The following is an 18395-nucleotide window of genomic DNA, read 5'->3' on the forward strand; positions in this document are numbered from 1 at the left end:
AACAGGTTTATTGGTTACATTAAAGAGTGACAACAGGAGAAGCAGAGCTCTGAAAGGAAAGCCAAGAACAGCTCGTAAGCAGAGGTGACTGGCTGAAGGCTTACGGGGTTTGGCATTACTTTTAGAATCTAAAATTTGTTATTTTTATTGGAGCCAGGTGAACAATAAACTCTGCTGGTAGATAAAGAGTATCCCAACTGCAGATGTTCCAGATGCATCCCTATCCTTCTGCATACCTGAGATGACTCTGTGATGGATGTTATGCCAGAGGCCAGCAATAATGACACCTCAAATGCACATCTCCCTGGGGGTTTAGGAGGCGTCTTGAATTACCAAGTCCCTTGTCCTGCTTCTGATGGCAACACACACCATAAAATTCCTCTCAAAACTTCAGCAAACTAGGTTTTGGGGCAACACTAGCTTGAAGAAAACACCTTTCTTCTCCCTCTGTTGCATTAATCTCATTTTTACTCCCTGCAGTTATAAATAGCAACCATATTTCCATGCCGCAATCACACACTTCATTTCCCAAATCATTCTAAAAGCTCTCTTCTGTATCTGTTCCACTTTGTAATCAGCTTTCCTGAAAGCGGGTGATCAGAACTGCAGTTTTCCAACTGACGTCTCACGAGTGCCTATGCTGAGATATTAACATCTCCTAACGAACAGAAAAGCCTCTGCCGATACATCCTCAGAGCGCATTGCTCTAATCACGCCTGCGTCACACCAGCATTTCATAGGCAATCTGTGATCAACTACTCAACTGAGATCCTTCTCTTCCTCGGTCATTTGCAATTGATGATTACTCAGCTTACAACTTAATTTTTTGTTATTAGTCCCCAAATGACCTTGCAAGCCGTACTATTGAATTGCATTTCATTGTTATTACTCCAGTCCTCAAGTTCATCTTTCTGGGCAGTTCTTCAATCTTCTTACCTCATAATACCCCAAATTATATGTTATTTGCAAATTTATCAGCATACTTCCATCATTTCCTTTGCACATTAAATCAGTGATCAAAGAAAAATTGTATGTTTTTATAGCAACATTATCTCAAGCCAAGTATGTATGTACATGCTATTTCTAATTTCTTTTGTTCTTGTTACTCTTCATTTAATGACCAAAGACGTGCTGTGACATTGCACATGAGCTAGTGCAGCCTCCCCTTTGTCACATACCACTACTGGGAAACTGCAGTTCCCTGAGCCCCGCGCCAATTAAAATTCACCACTCTTAGGGAAACACTTAAAACTGGTTCCCTGTTGTTAATGCTCACTCAGCTCCACTTTGAAGCTGGCTTTACCCTGCACAGCACAGTACAGACAGAACAAAACCTGGTAGATGGCACCTAGTTTTCCCAGGGACAAACACGTATTGGGAATTTTACATAACAAAACCTGCTCTGAGCAAAATTAGAGGACATTGTTATTAGAATCATAATAACAACCCTCATCTTATAGTACACATTTCAAGTTCCTAAATTGTTACTGTTTCTATGACTGAACAGAAATTACTGAGAGGGGATTTATTTACAGTTTTCATGATGTTGACAAGTTTTTAGTCTAACAGAGACACTGTAAAATGTGTGAAACAGCAAACAGGCTGTGGTGAGTGGGTGTGTGAAGAGGAGATGGCACTTATTCCAATTACTTCCGTACTTTTTTCTTCTTTGAGGTATAATTTCTGATATACTTACAAAATTGTTGTTTTCTCCACAGAGAGGAAGAGAAGAAAAAATTCAGACATTCTGTTTAGAAAGACCCATTTTCCTCACCTTTGCCTGAAAAAGTCATGCAGTACCTGCTGTGAAATTTGAACTGGCATTCCTGTGTATGGGCATCCTTCCTGCCCTTTAGGACCATAAATTTAATGCAAGCACTCAAATACAACATACAGCAAGGTACACTTTCATGTAAATCGTTACGATGGTTAATTATGATAAATCGCCTAAAAAATTCTATTTGTATTTTTGTAACCTCTTTTTCCAACTCTCTGGGTCTTGTTGTCGTCGTTCAGCCAGACTCTCTTCATTTCAGACAAGTTACTGAATGCTAAAGAATTACAGAATGCCAAGGAAAGGGCAGGAAGGGTCAAAAAAAAAGTCAGTTACACGTGGCTTGAAACTGAAAAGGGGAGATTAAACATATCTCATGTTATTTAGACTTGTTAAGCAATACCCCATGCCCAGAAAATATCTTAGCCATAGGTTGCTGGAGGCTGGGAGAGAGCAGGCGCTTCAGAACTTGCCTAATTCTCAAACTCTTCCCAAGGGACACACTGTTGGCTGCTGTTAGAGTAAACACAACCACACAAATCTGGGTCCCCCACCTCCAACAGGATCCAGGCGAACTGAAAAAGCTTTGGAGAAGGATGGAAAGGATGATCAAAAGCATGGAGCAGGTAACAGCTAAATTCCGTAGAAAACGCCTCATAAATGAGCAGAGGTGTCTGAGGGAGAGGTTTGAAAGAGGTAAGTAATGTCATGAGCAGAGAAGAGACAATAAGGGCAGTTTTCCATTCACTCTGAATAAATACATTCAACATACATTCACACTGAGATTGACACAAGCCTGCTACACAAATAAATTCTGTAAATCTACTCACTACCTTGAGGTCACACTCTTTATATTTTTGCAGATTTTCATAGATATTTGCAAACATTTGCCATCTGCAGGACTGTCAATTATTATAATACAATTTATTGAAATTTAGTCTTTGATCTTCTCCAAATAAATTAAAAAATACTAACTCAGAATGTAAATTTTTCAGAAAAGAAAGAGCATTTCACAACAGGTGTAGAACAAGGAGAGAGACTCTGAGCATTGCTATAGCATGAATGAGAAAAAATGAACACTGCAAACAGTACAAATAAAATTCCACTGCTTATACCTCAGAAATCTCAGGACATCCCTTGCAACCTAAATGATTCTGTGTTTCTGCAAAATCGAGAACATGTCAGCACTTGCACTAAGGTTCTATTGTGAGCTCGTACCTTTGAGAGCAGAATCATCTTCTCCAAGATTTATAGTGTTTAATCCCTCCTTTTTTACACCTCTGACACTTCTCCTTCCACTTGTAGGGTACTGTGAACTGCAGCAATTTTTGTTAGAAATGTTCAAGCCCATACCATCATCCTTTCTGGGTGGCATTTCTGATTTCTCATCCTCCTTTGCATTCCTACTACTGGATCTTCCCAGCTCATTTCTCTGACATTTGACATTCTCATTAGTCAGATCTGAAAAGTTTTTCATGATTCCATCTGACTGTGTTTGAAATCTCAAGCCTAAACAATGTTCTGTAGCAAGCCAAGGAGGCTTCTGCTTACTGGAAGTAACCTGATTATTCTCTGTTACTTGGGAAGATGACTGTAACCAAGAAGGAATTGCACCTGCAGAATCAGACAACTTTCTTCCTGTTAGTTTTTCCATTTGTTCGCTCAAAGTAAGTTCATCATCAGATTGGACATGCTCCATAACTGCTTGTACTGCTGCATTCTCTTTAGCATCTTTCATACGAACTGGAGATGGTAACACTTTTCTACCATCCTCTAACTCAAACAAACTTTTCTTCGTCAAGCTGATTGAGTTCATCTTATGCTCAAGAAGATTTTCTTCTGGCAGAGATTTCCAGTTTAGTGAAGTACTGTTTGACTCCAAGCATTTTAAGTCTAAGTCTGCTTTCTTCTCTGTGACTCCAGGTGCATTTACTTCTTTCCTTTCGTTTGAAGAATATACAGAGATGTCTTGCTTGTGAGCTGTAAGGTCAATTGTAGTGCTATGGTCAGTGAGGAAATCTCCAGAGGCTCTCTCTAATTCACCATCAAATACAAGGTTCTCATCAACATACAACTTCACCTTCCTTGCTCCAACATCAAGGTCCTACAAAAATAAAGGTATGAAGATCTCAATTAAGCTGTTCAAGCATTAGATATCCTTGTTCTGGAACTCTGATATTTGAACACTTAATCAACAAACAGATTAAAACGATTCCATTCTCATATCACTAACATGCTTTTGACTACTTTTTAATCAAAAGGTCAAACAACCGACAAATACTGTGGAATATTTAAGACTTTATTTAAAAGGACTAAAAACCCTGCTAGACACTTCTATGAACCATTTTGGCTGACAAGACTTAAATATTTAGAAAAGCCTGAGCAAAGAAGCCTAGATTAAGTATAATTATATTTGATCAGGTTATAAATTCCAGAGGCACATTTTGCTTCAGCATCTTTAAGATTCACCACTTCCACTACATGTTCCACAGCAAACAAACACCCAGATCAAAACCAGTGAAGTTAAAAGGAGTTATAGAAATATAGAGTTGGAAAGGACATTAAAAAACATCATCTGGTCCATCTCTTTCCACTGAAGAAAGTAAAATAACCTATAACACTGTGAAGAAATCTGTTTTTAACATTTTCAAATAATCTACCTCAATAGCCTATTCCAATGCTTAACTGGTCTTTTAAATAGAAGGCCTTTATCTCAGACACAACTCTGCCACTCACAACTTTATGTTCTTTTTTGTGGCACCCACTAAAATCTGATTTTTTCATTCCACTGAAGTTGGAACTAATATTCTTTCTATTCTCTTTACCATTTCCATCTAACCTTTTCTCCTTCTTAACAATAATACTGGTATCTTCAAAGAAAATATAGAAGATGAGACAAAATCCATCTCCTTTCTGCCCTCTAAATTTTGGTAACATGTCCATCATGCTGAGTCTTTAAAGACTCTCTGTTCTTTTCTTATTTTCGTGGAAACTGAGAAGCTTTTCATGAAAGTAAGTTTCAGTTTCATCCCTCTTGCTCATCTCCTGGATGTCAGTTCACTTTGAATACTGATTTAAATTTTCCTCAGCTCCCAGCCTAAACCAGTTACTCCTTCTTCTGCAAGTACAAGTGTCTCCACTTCTTCACTCCTGCGTGCACACTTTACAGCTTACAAGTCTATATAACCTCCATTCTACTGCTTGCCAAGTCGTGGCACGTATGGGGCAAAAAATGTAATACAGACCTACACAGAGGAGAAAACAGAAGATGCAGGGATACCAAGAAAGCTACAGTTGAGGGAGGGAAGTAGGTGCAGGAATGTGAGACATTCCTGATAGAAAAGTTTAACCTTCACCAGCTTCTCAGAAACAGCTGTAAACCCAGTTTAATTGGCCATTATGTTATGGCTGCCTGTGTTATTCCTAGAGTATCAATAAAGTACTATATGTCTGTACTGATGCATTTGCCTATAAAACATGGTATTTTTTCCCCTTGACCAAGGAGACTGCTAGAGTAATCTAACTGAGGATCAAAACACTGAAATAATTATATATACTAAAAACTAACTACATAGCTTTGCCTGAAATCATGATGGGAAAGAGCAAGATTTTTTACCTAAGAACAGATATAAACAGCATGGAACCACAGAAACGCGCGCATGTATATTTTGAAAATTATTTGCCAATTTCATGTTTTTATCTAAAATCAGCAACCTCTTAAGAACAACATGTTTTGAAATGAATCTCACTTCACCCACCAGTACTGGAGGAGGACAGGTAGACAGAGCAAATATTACAAAATGAGATGGTGGAGCTTATTTTCCCTGAAAGAGGGACAGTCAGTGGGAAATGACGTCCCATTCTCTGATGCTTTGGAGTGTCTGGGATAGGTATTGCAGGAAGCAAAAGAGGTGTCCAAACTTTATCAAGATGAAACAGCCAAAGCTACAGACATTTCTAGCACCATAGAGACAAACTGAACTGAGGCAGGCGTTAGTAACAGCTGAGAGCTCAGAAGGACCATCCAGTCATGAAGAAACAGTAAAAGAGCTAATGAAAATCTCTTGCATCAGAACTCTAAGCAGACTGAGGCTCAGGAAGGAAAAATATGAACAAATCCCAGGGACTCCAAGAACAAATATATGCAGACGTAAGACTAAGAACTGCTCTTTTTCATTCCCTCCCACCACCCTTCTGAGCTCCCAGTTGCTTAGTGATCAGATGTGGTGGGAAAGACTGACACAAGGGTGAGGCTCTCCTAATACCCTGCTCAACTCTCCTTGAGCAAAAGCAGCCTGGAGAAATCACTTCCTCATGAGTAATCCCATCAAGAAGCCACCCTGTAAACAATCACTCAATACTTCATCCAAGGCCATTATTTTTTTCCTCACAGATGAGTAAGTAGAATGGCACAATGTCTCAAAACAAGCAAGTAGGTATGATCAACATCAGAGAGAAAAAAATGAAAGATTTGGGGAAAACAGTTCTAAGGTTTCTCTTGACGTTCCTTCCCAGCTTGTACCTTCAGCCCGGCAGAGTGCCTGCTGGGATAGTGCTTCCCAAGGAAGCAGCAGGAATGGTATTTCTGGCCATTTCACTGATATTTGTGCATGAAGGATAAAGCTTAAAACCAGAAGCACTTTTCTGCAAATTATACTTGGACAGAGGACTTGAATTTGCCACTGCCTGACTTCTCACTGAAGAGTGGAAAAGAAAGAGCAATAGAAAAAGTGAACTAGAAGAAAAAAGTTCTTTTATATACCTAACTCCGCTGAGGCAAAGTTGCTGCATCCTTACAGACAATGCACCCCAGTGCTGAAAATATCTCCAGCTCAAGAGAACAGGCATTAACATACTCACAGGAGCAACATGCATATGGGCAATCGCTTGCAGGAGAAAATGATCCAACTGGAGGGCAACTAAGACCTTCATGCTTTTAAGTACTAATTCCATTCACAGATTTGTGAAGACACACAACAGACATTATATTGGATCTTACAAAAAGCATTTTAATGGCATCAAGTAACGATGCAATGTCAAGGTTGTAGAAAGTGTTTACTAAAAGTCTGAATATTTCAGACAAACTTGAAAAGAGCTGGCCGCCTTTACTTACACTTGATCTCTCTTCGCAGACTAAAAATGATGTCCTTTTCCACAAACCTCATCTGAAGTAAATAAATGCAAGATGAAGCATTCCCTGAGACCTTCCTTCTAATACAATGAATCAAGGAATCTGTGGCAATGATGTAATCTGAGTTTTACAGCTTCCTTCAGACATATTTTTACTACCTCCAGACTCAAGTTCTAAAACTTGAACATACAAAAGTACTGGCCTGAATTAATTTTTTGCCTGTTGCTTGAAAAAGCACTTGGGCAACTCTCACTTATGTGTATTTCCTGCATTATATTCAATAGCTTTGGTAACAAATCATACTGTTAGCTCCAAAAACAGCAGTCCCTTTTGCACTCTCTAATGATGATGGAACATTCTGTAGCTCACGTTTTAATAGCAGAAGCTATTAAAATTCCAGAAAATAGATATAAATCATGTTACAGTAAATTTGTTTAAGCTGTCCCTTCCATGGCCATTTCCATGTATATAAATTACCATATGTGCTTATATAAGAACATGGATGACAGCAAAACCAGAGGGAGAAAGCCTCTTATTTATAATCCAGGACAGCAAATCCTCTTTGATCCTGTACCTGGGATTTTTTTCTTAACATTGCAGTGTACAAACAAGAATAATTTCCATGGTGACATTCAGACACACAAACAAGAGACCATCTGCCATGAGATGTCTCTCTTGTAACACTAGATTACTTGTTTTGTTATGACCACAGAGTATACGTTTTAATTAAAGTGACAAAACCAAAATCAAGCAGTCAGTCTATTTATACTTAAATACATGAGAAAACACATATTTAAACACATATTTTTTTTTTATATTGTGGTAAAACAACTGAAAGTCCTGAATATTAAAATGCACTTACCTTTGTAACTTTATTTCTCAGCACAGTAAAGGTTTAACTGACAGAACACACAAGCTTTTTATTAGATCTTTAGAGATCTTTAAAAGCTTTACAAGAAAATGGTAATTGTGCCTATGAAAACGTTAACACTTACATTGCTACCACTTACAATTAAGACAAAAGAAATTTCACAGTAGACATGGATCCCTCCTAGCTCTCTATGTTATAAGAGAAATTGGTATCTACTTCCATTTCATACTTTTGGAAAGAAGAACAAGCTGAATATCCCTAGGCAAGGTAGAGCATACATACAGAGGAGTTGAGAAAAGGCTACTTACACAGGGAGTTGTTGTGTTGTAATTCCAAATCTTGATCTTGGATATACCAAAGTCATGTGATCGGGTGGGATTGCGGATAACAAAGTAAAGTTGGACGGGCGGATGGAAAGGGCACATCCAAAGGAAGCTTTCCTTCGTGGTCTAAAAACACATACAAGTAGACTGTCACTAATACTCTTTCCTAAAGCAGGATATTTTAAATAACTCACCATCCCACAGAAAAATAGACATTGATTAGAAAAGTAACAATTTAGTAAAATCTGCTATGTTAAGAGCAAAACCTTAACCTCATTTCCAAAGAGTAAATCCGACTCTCCTGCCGTAAGACAGCTCACAACAACCTGACAATTAGATAAAGGTCAGCTGCTCGCTGTCCCAGTACGACATCTGCACGCTCACAAGCGCAGGCAGCCTGCCATGCTTTGCAACTGCAGGGGCAGAGCAAGCCCAGTTTATTTTAACCAAATTAATCAGCTTTGCAGGCACTAGAGGGGATCACTGAGTGCAATGGACACTGTATAATCATTTTATGATATCTTGAAGTGCTTACATTTCTGTTTTGACCTCTAAAGAAGGGAATCTTATAGAAATTTATTTCCCTGCCTCTATTTTAATCAGACTTTGCAGACAACTGATTTCACTTACAGATCTATTCCTTAGAGCGATATATAGGACTCTACACTTGAAATTTTCTAAGAAACTCCCAGTGTGAATTTTACAGGCAACTGACAAACAAGACATTTCAAAGTACCAAAAAATGCCTAATTCTGGACATTATTCAGAACTTCTATCTGTACATGTTCAGAAATTGAAGAAAAAGATGTGTGGCAGCTCAGAAAGAAGCAAGGAGTTTCAGAATCAAAATGTTCAATATTAATATACTTGATGTTGAATGTTACCCTAAAACTGAGATGTTCCTGTCATTCTGAGCTTTAAAATACCTAAATTCGCATATAAGAATCAAAAAGGTTTATGGAAAGCAATTTCAATGCAACGCCTAATCCATGTCTTATTAAGCATTACATTCCATCAGGCACTACTTCCTTAAATGCGAGGATCAGATGTTCTGCCAATCTTTTTTTCCTCCCCAGCATATCACAGAGTACAAGGGAGGAGGCAACTTAAGCCCAGGTTAAAGGATAACAAGAGGACAAGAGAAAATAAGCATGCTTCCTTCTTAAGTTTACTTAAATTTATATTAACCATCTGGAAGAAGTTAGCAGTGAAGCACCCACACCTTCAGATCACAAAGCTTACTTATGTTTATCAGCAGACATACCACAAAAATGGGAAATTTCCTGTCCTTAAAGTTTTGTGTTCTTGTTCTACAGATACTATGATTGTATTACAATACTTTAAAAAATGAATGTGTTTTTTCATCCAAGACAATACAGACAATACCACAGAGTTAATATGAAAGTAGGCCAAGTTAAAGCTGCTTCCTTCCAGTTGCTCAGTTAATTGTCAGGCAAATTAATCAAATTCTGCCCTAAAACGAAATTATAACTGAATACCAACATCTTGGACAGAAAAGCTGGATTTGTTACTAGTAAATAATATTTGCATTTTTGGAATTATCAGATAATTGCTATGCAAATCAGGTTCAAAATGCAATCATGTTTCTAAACAAAAACTCAGTGATGGAATACTAAAGAAATATAATAATGAGAAATTTTCACATCCAGGACCAAGCTCTTACATTTAAGTTCTTATTGACCAAGCAGCACAAATCTCCTGGGTTGTCAGCATTTCGAATGTCCACATCATGAGGAGACACAAATATCTTTTCATTGCACAAATCAAAGAATTCCACCTCCCTCAGGCCCACGTGTACTGGATTTCCCCAGTTAGAAAGCAGTTCCATAGTCACATAAATGGCATCACGTACTTCCATATTGGTTGTCATCTGGACCAAAATGAAATATGGGATAAAGAAAAGTGACAAAACAATAATGTGGAACAAAATAAGACTGTTATGACTACAATACTGATGAGTCAGAAGCAAAAAGCTTACCAACTCAAGGCTATCTGTACAATATTCCATCATTCTGGGTTCTGCCAATTCTGCCCCACATCAGCTAATAAATCTACAGCAGAGTAAGAGAACTTATCACCTTCTTAGATTCCAGTCCACTCCAAAGCCTAAGGACAAACCAGCTCTCTGTTCTTTGTTTGACTCCTTTGTCATTCTGATGAATAAAGAACAGTGATACATTTTTTCCTTTTACCCTGCCTTATGGTTTATTAGTTGATGTGGAGCAGCATTGGTGGAACATAGATCATCCAATGTACCATCAGTTATGGTGCACAAACATACAAACCTTCTCTCTCAACATGGAATCTGCTTCAGATTTGTCATCAAACAGGACTATGTCATTATCACAGGCAGAATGGCTCTCAGGCTCCTGAAGGACATTCAGAAGTTTCTTCTGTTGTCTGAAACATACATACACTTTTGTGTGTTACTTCCTTATAACTCTTGTGCTTTTAAGAAATAGTTTTGTTGGTGTGAAGGTGCAGCGATGATAGGATGAACCCACACAGCCCACAGAAGAATCCCATGTACCCCAACACCACTGCAGCAGTTGACAACTGTTGCAGCATCCTCCCCCTTAGATACACAGAGTTTGGTTAAAAAAACAGGCTCCAGTTCTCTGCTGGTTCTGAGGCAGCCTAAGAAAGTATAATAATTCATAGTAATACAGAGACAGACAGAGGGAGATGTTGGCAGATCCCTGATTTACAGAGACTGGCCCAAGGCTGGAACCTTCTCCCTGATTTGCTACTACTTGCATGATGTCTCAGGTATCTAAAAATTATCAGACATAGTGAAAAATATCTCTCCAAAAAAGGAAAAAAGGAAATATATATATATACCTGCTTCCAAAAGCACAAATTCTCTCAACAACTTTTGTGACTGCAGTCCTTGTCCGGCTTTTTTCTGGAGGTTCAACCATTGCAGAAACAACAGATGAAACAGAAAATTTTGTCTAAATAAGAAAAATATGAACATGTGTCACTCACATTGTTCTCTACATACCAATACATATCGGTCTGCATCTCTGGAATAAATAAGAGTTTGGGCCCAGCTCTGGTCTCAGCTAACTGTAGCTAATCTGTAACTCTATAATGAGTTAAAGCACATTTAACAGAATTGGTCTCAATTTGCAATGCAAGAGCTGAGCTTGGAGCTTAATCTTCTGCACGGAAGAAAAGTAATATAAAAGCATTCTCTGATGACTATTAAAAATACATATATATGTATGTCTGAAATCTCATTCTATATATTTTGTAGGACTTGGAGTTTGCCAGAGCTTTGGCAGAGGTCTGCCTAGACTTTCTCCTTCTCCAGAAGAAAAGATCATAAAGAATTTTACACCCAAAAATGCTCAGTTTTATTAGAATAAAATCTGGATTTATTTTTTTAAATATACAGCTGTCAGTAGTGACTACCTAAGAGAAAACAGAGAAGTCTTACAGTTCTTACAATGCTACAGGCTCTTTGCCTGCCTGTACCCCACGTTGCAGGTATTCCCTGCTCCCTTCATTTTCTTTTTCCCTAGAAATTTCTTGGTAGCTTCTGTCAGATACAGAATATTCAGCATGGTAAACTACTAGTCAGATTAGGAATGGCAGTCCTTCTGTTCTTAGGTCACTTCCATTTCTCTAATTTTTGAAGAGTAAGAGAACTTTTAAGTGCTTAGAAGCTAATTACTTTTTTAGTATTAAAAATTCTGCATTGTTGTACATTTAAATAGCAAAGACCAAGTTCCAGAATCCCTTAATTGTATAAGCAAAATTAAATTACTTCTGGAATATCATTTAGGTCAGTTTTAAGACTAAAAATTAACACTGGATTTTTGAAACTCTATCTCAAGTGTCAGGGTAAAATTATATCTATTTTAAGTATTATTTCATGGTATTTCATTTAAGCACTACAATACTACAATTAGTTGCCATGTTAGCAGGAAGATGTGAGAATATTCAATTTATGTGAGAATATTCAATGCGATTTGTTCTCTCAATCACAAAGTTATAAATATCTCAAAACCAAGAAGAATAAGATTGAAAAGTTGACCCAGATGGTGAAATCATATCTGAAGTACTTACCTATTGTAAAAGAACATTTTAGACTTCACTTGTAACCAAAACTCCACAGAAACCTAATGTTGGCTCAGCAATGACAGTGGATACATATTCATCATGGCATCAACTCATAACTTCAGGGAGCATCAGCTTAGGTTAAAGAAGTCAGCTGTCCTGGAAACTCTCAGAATTCAAATGAGTAACATATCTCCCTTCCTACAAAAATGAGTGTCCAGAACACCAAACCGGAACCACACTTTGAATCCATGAACACTGTCCATAATAGATAGCTTTGTAAATTCTAGTTTATGCACGAATTTCTTTATGTACTTTCTTCCTGTTAGGAGAACTGAATTATAGGTTATGCTCAAAGTTTAGCTAGGATAGTCAACACAAACTTCCTTATTCTTTAACTTAACCAGGAATCTGACCTGAATCGGAAGGGAACAGATTTCTGTTCATTTCCTTGTTTATGAGTTTTTAAATTGCTTTTAAACATAGTTGTTGGAGGTAAGAGATGTACACGCATTGGTGCAGAAAAGCCATACTAGCTCCTCCTCCGCAAGAGCCAGCAGTGTACGTGACAGCTCTGCTCCAAAAGCAGAGCATGTATCAACAGGGAACAGTACCCATGTTAGTGACTTCAGTACGAAGGCAGGATTTATTGCTATGGAAATCACACATGATCTTGTTTAAGAAGCTTCCAGAATGAAAATGGTTCAAACAGGCGTGCAGCTGTGCATTTGCCTGTATAGACATACTGGGCATCTGGTCTATCAGTTACTCAGCGATACCTGAAATCAAGAGAGAGCTCTGGGATGCTGTCCTGAGGAAACAGATTAAAGAAAACCACCCTACAGAAGAATGCTACAAATTCAATTACACTTAAGAGGCATCACCATCCATTCATACACAATCTCAATGTATAAGAGATAGCAATTCATGGGGGGTTTGCTACTCATCAAACAGCCCTTTTCTGTATGTTGCCATACCTTTTGAGGGCTTGCGGAAACTGTCTGCCTTTGTAGATCTCTCTGCAAGGCTTCATTTTCAATTTGCATTGCTTTAACCACAGCTGAAACTGAGAGATCAGGATCCTTCTCACACTCATTCTTTCGAGTTGCTGAAAGCGGCCTTTCTGGTCGACTTGATGGTCCTGCCCCACCGAAAAAGGAAGGAATATTAATGTTTCCGGACATACAGGTATGGAACATTACAACAACATATTTTTGAAACATTCGATTCAGTCACTGACACAGGGCTTTGCTAGCAGTCTGTAATCAGCCCAAGGAAGGCTGAATTGCACCAATTTGTTTTTATATTAAGATGCCAGGTCACATCTACTTTAGGCAACAGTTGAAACAGTAGGATAAGAGAAGGAAAACTGACAAATGAGAAATATATTTTTTAAAGCTTTTTGTACTTGCTTTGTTCAGATATTTAATGAAAATGCCTTGTAATGGCTAATTGAAAAGGAAGTATATATAATAGCAGCACAGCATTTTTCAATGTAACTGGAGTGTTCAGCTATTTTGGAGGAATCCCCAGAGACTTCTAGCAAAACAAGGGGAGTCAGGAGTTGCTATTTTCGAGGCAAAATAAATGACCTTATCACTTAAGTAGTCATCAAAATGCTCATACGCATCCCAGTCTTCCCAAACATCACGGAGAAACAGAAACGTCAAAGCCTATGAACAGGTTTAAAAGAAAGGAAATCAAATTTAACAATAGAGGATCTGAGATTGGACTAAAAGAGAAGCACAGTGGTCATATTCAAGGACTTTGAAAGTCAAAGGAAGAAAAGAAACCGAAGTGGTACAGACACTAAAAATCAAGTGAAAATACTGAAGAACTGACTGATGCGCAAGCGTGTTCATAATGCTGCAGTGAGGTTCGGTGAGCTGCAGAGTAAAATGGCATTTGCCAGTAACATGAAATCTACCTTGAAAAGACAGGAAGTTAAAACTGAACTGAGATTTGCGGCACTCACACTCTTTGAGCCCTATGCCATCTACACTCCTAAAAACTTTCAGCAAGTATTAGTCATCTCTGCAACAGGGACAGCATAAAGCCTTTTTTTTTTTAATTTTTCTGTACTATACCATCCCCCTGAAATGAAATTAATTTAAGGATTTAAAGTGATAGTTGGATAGAAACAGTTCTAATAAGCACTATTATAACCTGAGAAAATGCTACACATATCTTTGGAAAACGGTCAAAGCAAGCATCTGCTCAGACAGATGGTGGGTGAGGGTCTCAGAAGCTACAAAGAGGATTTATTTGAAGCCAAAAACAATTAGCTTATTTTCCTCACTCTGGTTTTCTGCCAATTAAGAAACTAACATTTTGACTTCTCAAAACTGTGAGCTTTATTGCTTTCTTGGGACACATCTGGATTTTGCTTTTTTGAAAAGTGTCTCAACCACAGAGTATGGCAAATCTGAAAACTTTATCTCAGACTTTTCAAAACTTAAGTTCATCAGAGTTGTTCAGTTAAGGGCTGTGGTGAAATAACAAATGCAGTCACGATTTCAGCCCCTAGATTTGGGGGCTGTTTTTTGAAATGGTGTTCTCCAGTCCAGGAAGAACATTTTCCAGTACGGTATGAGATACAAGCACATCTACCCAGCACAGGGGACTGACCTGCAGTGTTCAAGGTGTAATTCAAGCACAGTCCCAAACAGCAACAGTTTTGATGTGGCGTGGAAAACTCTGCCTCTTTTGCTATAAATCCATTATGTTAAAATCTTACACCAAAGCATCAATAGCTGATTTTGAGAAGACAAATTTCTGTTAATATGATAGGGAACAGATCACCACGAGGAAATTACAAAAGGCAGAGCAAACACAAGGACTGAAAGGGAGAGGAAAATGTCTGATGCTGTGAAAGCAAAAAGAGAAGGGAGGTAGTAAAGATGTAGCAGAAGACACAATTTTAGTTAAGTCAAAACACTTGAGGTGGTAAAAACAAAACGACAACCCAACCAACCAAAAGCCAACCAACGAACACACACACACAAAAAAATCAAAACAAAACAAACAAACACCCCACACTACAAAAAAAGGACAAGAGCTAAGAAAAATCACATATTGACAGATATGCGCTGAAATTACATCTGAGCCAGAGGGAAAAAAAAGCATGAAAACTCTCCTTATTGACATTACATATTCTTATTTCTTACTAGAACAAGTTCTTCCATGTCTTTCCTGCCGCAGGAACTCAGCGGACAGCGGCCGAGTGATTTTATTTTTTACTGCGACTGGTCTGACAGGAATGTACATTTCAGCATTATCTTTTCTTTTTGCCGAGAGAACTCGTAGCGGCTTCACTTCTGCAAGATAATAAGTGAACAGAAATAATCAACTTCAAAGATCTTTAGGAGAAGCCAGCTAGGGAAAACTTACTGGATCTGAACTCCTCAAATTTTGCCACTTTAATTATGCTGGCATAGTTCAAGTGATAAGCTACATCCTCCATCCCTTTTGTTGATACTGTTCTATTGATGGAAATGTTCTGTTGATGCATGGCTTGCACATACTTAGTGAAACAAAATAAAATATATCATTATAAGGTACAAATATATCTCATCTGTACTAGATATTTACCTGCATTACTGTCAAGAAAAGCAAAAATAAAAAAGTCCTCAGTCACTTAACAACATAGTTATACCAAAATAAATTCTTAAAATGCAGATTAAAATGTTGTCTTATTTAGAAGTTTCAAAGGGAGTGAGGGTTGCCTACTCTAGTTCATATGAGTACTTCTTCATACTTCAGTTTTTTATTTGAGAATTATTAATGCCTCCATTGTTTGCATCGCGCCTTTGAAACTTCTCTGTGGAAAAACATAATCATGTTCTCTCCCAACAATCTTGTTCTCAGTGCTGCTCCAGCCCTTGTTCCCATCTCTTCTTCTACCACCTCTCCCCATTCGCACTCCAGTCACCTCTGTGACAATGCGAGGAACACTCCTTTACTCAATTTGTTCAAAGATCGTTCCTCTTCAGTTAAGCAATTAACTATGGGTAAGGCAAAGAAAAGCAAAAAAAACACAAACCCAACTACCAAGAAACCAAATGAATGTACCTGAAATGAGTGGGGAGGGAATTTTGAGAAATACTGAAGGTAGGTCCAGGTCTTGTTTCTGCCTGAATTCTCTACCTTTAACAAGTTAATAAGACCTAGTGACCGGTTTTGGGTTTGGACATGGAGATCTCCAAAGGAGAAGACCTGACAAAAAGAAGCAGCCCATAGCCAGATAAATCAGCTTTCTTCAATTGATACATCTTTCATCGGGGATGAATAGCACGTGCTGTGACAACAGGTATCCAGCATCCAGGATGTGAAAAGGAGGAAGCTGAGACTGAGAAGATTTGGCTGCCTGGATTACTGAAAGAAACAGTCCAAAAATATATTTAAAAAAAAATAATTATCACTTGAAAAGTCTCACAGACAGCCTGAGACAATCTTAGTTCAAGTATCAAGGCTTTGTGATGCAACTGGGTTAACCCAGGCTATATCTTTGTCTTTGCAAAAAAATTCTTAACACAGTAGTAAGAGGATGCAAGTCTCCCAAATCAGGAGATTAAAACAACTCGTGAGACCATCATTAATGATTAACCAGCAGTGATTCCCGTAAAAGTAATGCTCTCAAAGAATTATTATTATGGTACTTTACTAGTGTATAATTAACTGACTTACTACTTTGATCCTTGTTGAACTCCAACATGGTAAGGCCACCAGAATCAAGGCCAGAGCATCTCCCAGTGTCCTGACGTTCAGAAGCTTCTTTCTGCTGTGATCCACTGCAATGCAGCTGAAGGTCTCCAAAGCTTGCAATTGTTTCCTCAGTGGGAGATGGTTCTGAAAGCACATCCTCTTCAACAGAGTCATCATCATCACCAAGAGAGTCTCTTTCCATCCTTTTCTCTTCTTTACTGAGTTGTAAACTGCTTCTCAGTTTCTGGTACAATTCAAACAGATTAGTCAGAAAAGCTCAAACATGTATTTTGAAATAAACCAATGTGGCTGCCTCTTCCCTAGGAGAAAGAAAAATCTTCTCCTGAACTCAGAGCCATGACGCAGCTAAAAATATTCACAATCCTATGTTGTCTTCACTCCTCTGATGACTTGTATAGAAAATCATCCTGCAACTCCTTCGCTCCTTCTCATCAGAATCCTTGCAGGAAAATTCTGTAGGTCAAGGACTCTTTATGTGCAAAACCAGTTTTTAGGAATAAGTTACAAACAGGAGGTAAGAGAGGGCAAGGGCATATATTTTGCCAGCCTTGCATAGTTACCGTATATTTTAGCTTGCTATCTGAAAGACTAGCTGCAATGCAGATTTTCCAAATGCCTTCACAAGACTGCAAAGCCAACGTACTAGCAACTTCTTTATAAGTAATTGGAGAGACGATAACAGTCCTGTCTTGTACACATCTGTACTACAAAAACAGTAGAAAAGACTTGTGGTTTAATGGACTAAGCTTGCACAGATTTTTTTTTTAATTGGACACACTGTAACAGTATTTTATGCAAAAATTAACCTATTTGAAACATACTGTTGACAGAACTGCCTTGCCTCTCTCAGCTCATGCCACAAACAGCATAGGTGATACTGGAGAGACATTTGGGTTTATGAATGTAAAAGGAAAAGACCTTTCACATCTTAAATTTATTTTTCTCCTACTTTGTTGGTATTAAGAGATTTGATGTAAATATAGGTAAGCAAACTGTACGAGTAAAATGAAAACCTGAAGCTATCTTAGGTACAAATTAAATGTGACAGTGTATGTGCACTTTGCAATGAAAGCTTCAAGCTGCTCTTCTGCTACAGATTACACTTGTTAGAAAATCCATGTTGACAGAAACGTATTACAAAGAGAAGGCAAAATTTGGTTCAAAAGAGGGTCTACAAGCAACCCGAGGCTTGATATTGAGAACATCTTTATGACAGTCGGGAATAATATTTCTAGCTATTTGACAGACAGTTATATGGCATTTCTTTTAGTTTGAAACCTCATGATACCTGCATTGTAAAAAAGATACTCAAGAAAACACATTATAGCTTCAGGAAAACAGAAGTATTTCCATCTGAGACACAAAGGGAAGGGGGCTTTTGGTTTAAAATTATTAGATTGCTACTTACACATAAATGATTATAAATATCCATCACTGTAAACAAATTACTGGTTTAGAAAACAAAAAAAATCATAAGCTCAAAAG

At 38.0% G+C, this 18395-nt stretch overlaps 1 protein-coding gene across 2 annotated transcripts in view; it reads right to left on the bottom strand.

The window, feature by feature from the left end:
* KATNIP (katanin interacting protein) overlaps positions 1-18395 on the bottom strand; it is a 55695-nt gene that overhangs the window by 27727 nt on the left and 9573 nt on the right. For both annotated transcript variants that reach the window (XM_082064310.1, XM_082064309.1), the window contains exons 6-13: positions 16872-17133; positions 15353-15502; positions 13163-13326; positions 10962-11074; positions 10406-10520; positions 9784-9990; positions 8085-8225; positions 2993-3878 (exon numbers count right to left, since the gene is read on the bottom strand). In XM_082064310.1, the coding sequence (XP_081920436.1) occupies positions 2993-3878; positions 8085-8225; positions 9784-9990; positions 10406-10520; positions 10962-11074; positions 13163-13326; positions 15353-15502; positions 16872-17133 (2038 nt within the window). The remainder of the gene's footprint in view (positions 1-2992; positions 3879-8084; positions 8226-9783; positions 9991-10405; positions 10521-10961; positions 11075-13162; positions 13327-15352; positions 15503-16871; positions 17134-18395) is intronic.

Source organism: Streptopelia decaocto (assembly GCF_964273445.1).
Source record: "Streptopelia decaocto genome assembly, chromosome: 13".
NCBI classification, from domain to species: domain Eukaryota; kingdom Metazoa; phylum Chordata; class Aves; order Columbiformes; family Columbidae; genus Streptopelia; species Streptopelia decaocto.